We start from the raw sequence: 6077 nt of genomic DNA on the forward strand, positions 1-6077 counted from the left end.
TATCGTGCTATATCCACTTCCATTCTAACCCCAAACGATATACATTAGTTTAATCTCTTGTGAGAAGGTAAAGAGAGAAGATTGGAACTACTTGAAAGAAGAATGTGCATAGCACCCCTCGTACGAGTAGATCTCAAAATGTGCTAACATGCCAATGAAATTTGACCTGGCAAACAAATAGGATCGATTCGGTTTCATGTCACATATAAATGAGTCACAAACTCTTCAACTCAAATTCGACCCAAATATTTTTCACGTCGTGTTCATGACAACTCACTTCATAGATGGGTCATCAAGTCTCAACTCAAACCCGTTAATTTCGTATTCGTTTATTTTATGTCGTATTTTCATGTCATGTCTATGTATGGAAAGCGCACATATATATTTACTTGGGAATCGAGTAAAAATAAGAGTAATTTAGTAAATAAGTCATTCATATCAAATTCGTGTCTAAAGAACATTTACGGAGAAACCTATCATAGCAAAACAACCGAAAAAGTTCTTAATCAAACAACCGAAAAAGTTCTCAATCTAGTAATATATAAGTAGACCTGGTAAAAGCAACTCGACTCAAAAAGGCTGATCCAAGATCCGAAGTAAACCCGAACTACATCGTCCAAATGTAGAGGTGTACAACGTGGCGGCCAGCTCGGGTATGTGGGCCGAAAAAAGGTGGCCCGGTCATCCCCTTGTGCCGGGCTAGTGCCACGACTTCCTCAGCCCGGCCCAGTCCAAGCAAAATAAAAAGGGGCCCACCCCGGCCCGGCACTAACCAGCTACTGAGTGGGCCGTTTTAGTGCCATGCAAAACTGGCCAGCACTGGCCCGACCCAGCCCGGTCCTTATTTAGTGTCGGGTCAGTGCCGCACCCAATCCGCCCCTTGGCAAGCCCCAGCTCGCACTGGTCCGACCCAGTGTACATTTCTACCCAATTGTGATCCGACCCGACCTGAACATGACCCGAATTTTTTTGACCCGAAAATGACCGATTCCAAACCACTCAACCCGAAAATGATCGACAAAACATAATTCCAGTTTAACCAAAAAGACATGAAATTACTTTTTATCTCTTATTCATTGACCCGAAAATGACCCGATCTGAAATAACCCTACCCGCTTGACCCGAAAACAACCCAACCAACATATCGAAATAGACCAGAACTGACCCAACCCAACCCAAAAACAATGAGAAACCCGAACTAATCCAACCCGAATCAGCCCGACTCAACCCAAAGCCAACCCAATTGACTCATTTACTAAGTCTAGTCATATAAATAAGGTTTACCACAATCGTTCGAAATATATTCAGTTTTAAGATAAGCTAAGCTAGCGGACATCTACGGAAAATAATAAACTTGTGAGCCTACTAGCCTAGCGCACGAGGCATCCAACTCATAATCGTGGATCAAAGTTAAACTCTAGCTTCTCTCTTTAGTCAAATTCATCCATGGCTTCCATTGCCAGACTTGAGCTGCTGCTTCTTCTTTCTCTTCAACTTTTTTTCTGCCACCTTCTTCCCACCACATTCGCTCATTCTTCTGGGTTCGTAATAATCTCTAATTGTGTATTAATTTTTAATCATGATTGACTTATAATTAATCAAATTAGTATTATCAGATCTAATTTTTATGTAATTGTTGCAGGTTGAATGATGGATTCACCATCAACGGTCGAGTAAAGATCCCTAGTAAGTAATTTTTAATCCCTTGTACAATTAAGTCTATGATTGTTTCATGTTATTGTGAATTTGAATGATTTATTATGATAAAAGATTGTGAATTTTAGCTCGTTTTACTGTAAATTTGAATGTGTATTGATTGATGCGTAGTTTTAATCATGGATTTGATCGTTTAGCTGACTATTGGAAAATTGGATGCCTTTGGGGATGGTGGGGTTTTTCGTTTTGTTGTAAATGGTCTCGTAAGGGTGTTCTTAGTTATTGATTGATTATCTGGAATCGATAAATGGTAGGTGAAACGATCTCACATGTGAGACCAACCCAAATCGTTATGTGTTCCTTTTCGATTATAGGATGCATAAATTGGTTTCACTTGTAAAACCCTCTCGTATAAGGGTTAGAATTCTTAGATATGCCATGTTATATACTCCCTTTGTCCAGGTCATTTGTTGTTGTATTCCATTTTAGGGTGTCTCAGTCAGTCAATTGTTGTCCTTTCTATTTTAAGAATGAACTTGATGAACAATTTGATCATTCACACTCAATTTGCTCCACTTGTCATTTAGTCATTGGCTTCTTCCTCTTTCCTTGGTCTTTGTGTCAAAACCAAAGGACAACAATTGACCGGGACGGAGGGAGTAACTTACAAGCCTAAAAGCAAAAATGAGGGGTAGAATATTAAGACTTTTTTTCTCGGTTGGATTTGTGATCATGCTTGGATTAGTGTGTGAAGCTAGGAAATTTCCGACCATGCAAGTATGCTAGTAATGCAACATGTATTTTGAAGAAATTGAAAGCGGACCTTGTGAAACGAACCTAGAAGCATGTAACACTAGAAATTCAATTGTATTAACGCCTTATGGGAGGAATAGTTGTAATGGGAGCTAGAATGATGAAAAGATCACATCATTGGAAGGACAAGGTTTTACGAAAAAAATTCACAGTTACGAACTTATTGATCTTAAATGGCTTGTTTGTGACTATCCTGAGAGTAACATGTCAAAACTAACAAAGTAAAATGTTTCTTCCTGGGAACCCTCTCCTATAAGGGTCGGAACTCTTAGATATGCCATGTTGTATAACTTTGTAGGAGTACTTGTTTGGATGAGGTTAACTTACAAACCTTTCCTAACTCAGAAAAGCGAAATTGAGCGGCAGAACATTAGGATTTAGGACTTTCTTCTCGGGTTGATTTGTGAACATGCTTGCATTAGTGTATGATAACAGTAAGCTAGGAAATTTATGACCATGCAAGTATGCAAGTAATGCAACATTATATTTTGATGAAATTGAAAGTGGACTTTGTGAAGCAAACCTAGGAAGATGTAATACCTGAAATTCAAGTCTATTAGCTCCTTATCGGAAGAATAGTTGTAATCGGAGCTAGACAGAATAAAAGTCGACATCATTGGAAAGATAAGGTTTTTTGAAAGATTTTCACACTTGCAATTTTATTGATCTTAAATGCCTTGTTGGCGACTATCTTGTGATTCACTTGTCAAAACTAACAAAGTGAAATGTTGCTTCTTTAGATTGTAAGATGAGTGATAATGTTAGTTAAGGCAGCGCTTATGCTTTTTGCGACTCATTCTATTCAAGTTTACTTCTTTTTTTCCATTACCCAGTATCACAGTATATTGCTTTCAATGCTATGACATTTCTTTTTTTTTTTTAGAGTTAGTATATGGGATGATCACGCTCTTTACTGCTGTTGTTTCTAGTAAACTAGATGCAAAATTTATTTACACATTGGGTCTTTTACTGCAGATTTTGGGACTAGAGACTTTGGTCTGCCTGCTAAAACATCAAATGTCAAAGTAATTCTCAATGGTGGTCAAAGGGTCACATTTCTGAGGCCGGATGGATACTTTTCATTGTATCCTATTATGTCAGCCATATAGCTGGATGTATTAGTTAATGATTCTTGCAGTTATTTTTCATTTACATTCAGCTGTGCTGCATCCTATTTATATCCTTTAATTTGTGTGATAAAAACATTTAGGTGGTCAATATTCTTTCGAGTTATACATCTTGGATCCTTGTTTCTGTAGTTTAGTTCTAAAGTATCAAGACTCAACCCACATTTACCAATTGTGTTAGTTCCTGCCCTGAGATCCAAATTTTGATTTAAGTTTCAAGTTAGTAAGCTTTGCCATCTTTCTTACGGTCTCTTTTTCCAAATATACATACACCATGTCCAAATGCTGTTGCCTAGGTTCTTTTTTCCCAGAAAGTATCAGATACATGAAATTAAGCCAGATGAAAGAATTCAGTTGTGAATTGTGATAGGCACCTTTTTTTACCATAGACTCGTGGAGTATTACTCGGAAAATTTTCTTAACTATCTTACAGCTATAATGTACCAGCAGGCACTCATCTGATTGAAGTAGCCGCGCCTGGTTATTTCTTTTCTCCGGTATGGCTATTCGATCTCTCTGCACTTCAGCTTTAGCTAGCTGCATTTTACTACTGCCTCCGTGGCTCCTTGTTTATATTGTCCTTTTTTTTGCCTCAGATGGTCAACAATCTCATCTTTGAGACTTTGACCATTGATTTCTCCAATAATATAGTATAAGAATTGGTATGTAAAATCTGTCGAATATTTTCAGTGGAGAAATAACTGTATGTAGAGCTATATTGGGAGAAAATTTCTGGGTCACAGTTTACCACCAAAGCTTATTGAGAACCATATTATGTAGGATGTAGGGATTAATTGTTTACATACCATATTATCTGTCCAGGTCCGAGTTGATGTTAGTGCGAGGAACCCCGGGAAGGTCCAGGCTTCACTCACAGAAACAAGAAGGGCTCTGACGGAGTTGTCTTTGGAGCCTCTAAGAGAGGAAATATATTATGAGGTTAGCCGCCAACTAGATTTTCTATCAGTGAGTACGTCTCTTTGTAACAATCCATGTTTGTAGTCGTCACCGTTTGCTAACTGTTGCAGAAAAGGGAACCCTTCTCACCCATGTCACTTCTGAAAAGCCCGATGGGACTGATGGTGGGCTTCATGGTCATAGTTGTTTTCGTGATGCCCAAACTAATGGATAACGTTGGTGCGTGTTCTGAACTCAGGATGGACAGAATCATTATCTTTACATTATGAATTAAACTTGTCAGAAGTACGCGAGCTTCATAAAATATGAGCCAGTCTTACATGTGAAGGCCACCCATAAACCTATAATCGAGGAATATATGATGATGTGGGTTGGTATTTACATGTGACACTGTCTCATACAATTCTCACTGAATGATCTTATACGTTTATTTTTTCCATGGCAGATCCCGAGGAAATGAGACTAGCTCAAGAGCAAATGAGGGGTCAGGGTGTTCCTTCTTTAGCTAACTTTTTAGGTGGAGCCCAGAGGAGCTGATCGGAACTGACTTATGAAAATTTTCTGGCGAACAGAAGTTGAAAGACGACTCCTGAAGACTAGATGAGGTACTGAACACTTGTATGCATTAGTTGTGGTGTCCAGTCAAAGAAACAATTCTCGCTACTTCAAATGCCAGTAGTGTTCATTGATTTTGAACTTACATTTCAGGCTACTTGCTTTAATGTCTTCGTTTAACTACGATCAATTGAGAAGTATTGGTTCGATTAATTTGCATTTCAGTAAATTTGCAGTAATTTGTAACTAACCATGTCTAATATTATCAACTCTTACGTACCTGAAAAACGAGGAAGTTACCAGCGGACGGGCCTATAGGCGGAAAGAGTTACTTCCTCCCTTCAAATCTGAACAGAGTGTAAATTTTAAAAATCAATTCAAAAGAAAAAATGGAAATAGTTTGTTTGGATTTGAAAGGATTGGGTTTTCGAGTATCGTCTAATTCATCGATGGTTGGGCCTAACGCCTAGAGGTGGGCCTTTTAAACCTGACTTGTTGGCTGTTACTCAATTTGAATCTGGCCCAAGAAAATGGGCTCAAAAGGTTTCTGTAGTGGTTTTATTCTTGATTGAACTGTGTGTTTGAGATTAGCTTTTCCATACTGCTTTTATTTACACTTTCCGTCTCAATCATTTGTTACCTTTTAGAAATACATAATTATGAGATATTTAAAACAAATGTAAATAATGATTGAGATGGAGGGAACACGCTTTTTATCTTGGAATTTTCTATATGAAGTGGGATTTTGTGGATGTTCTGTGCTGACGCTTGACAAAACGTTACTCATCTAGTAATTTATTAGTTGTTCATGAATCGACCCACCCATTGAATCCAACCCATTTGCCCCGCAAAAATAAATGGGTGTGGATAAGGCATTTTAAGGAAATTACTAGGCCCGTTTCACTAACATGTCCCAAATCCGCTAACCCGCTTATCCGTGTGCAAAAAAATACTCCCTCCTATTCTAAATAACTGTCCCATTTGCCATTTCCGTCTATTCACATAACT

At 38.2% G+C, this 6077-nt stretch overlaps 1 protein-coding gene across 1 annotated transcript; it reads left to right on the forward strand.

Annotated features, from left to right (window-relative positions):
• The first annotated feature begins 1302 nt into the window (after positions 1-1302).
• LOC141612273 (ER membrane protein complex subunit 7 homolog) lies at positions 1303-5282 on the forward strand. Its single transcript, XM_074431011.1, has 7 exons — positions 1303-1541; positions 1643-1686; positions 3445-3553; positions 4030-4093; positions 4419-4535; positions 4625-4733; positions 4960-5282. The coding sequence occupies exons 1-7, from the start codon at positions 1447-1449 to the stop codon at positions 5049-5051; spliced, it is 630 nt and encodes a 209-aa protein (XP_074287112.1). The 5' UTR covers positions 1303-1446; the 3' UTR covers positions 5052-5282.
• Positions 5283-6077: the final 795 nt, after the last annotated feature.

The sequence above is a fragment of the Silene latifolia genome, chromosome 11 (genome assembly GCF_048544455.1).
Source record: "Silene latifolia isolate original U9 population chromosome 11, ASM4854445v1, whole genome shotgun sequence".
NCBI lineage: Eukaryota > Viridiplantae > Streptophyta > Magnoliopsida > Caryophyllales > Caryophyllaceae > Silene > Silene latifolia.

Bases quoted from the DNA above. Each gene is read 5' to 3' on its own strand.
- LOC141612273 (XM_074431011.1), top strand. From the start codon at position 1,447: ATGGCTTCCATTGCCAGACTTGAGCTGCTGCTTCTTCTTTCTCTTCAA. The intron at 1,542-1,642 runs GTTCGTAATAAT...TAATTGTTGCAG, and splicing joins ACATTCGCTCATTCTTCTGG to GTTGAATGATGGATTCACCA. The intron at 1,687-3,444 runs GTAAGTAATTTT...CTTTTACTGCAG, and splicing joins CGGTCGAGTAAAGATCCCTA to ATTTTGGGACTAGAGACTTT.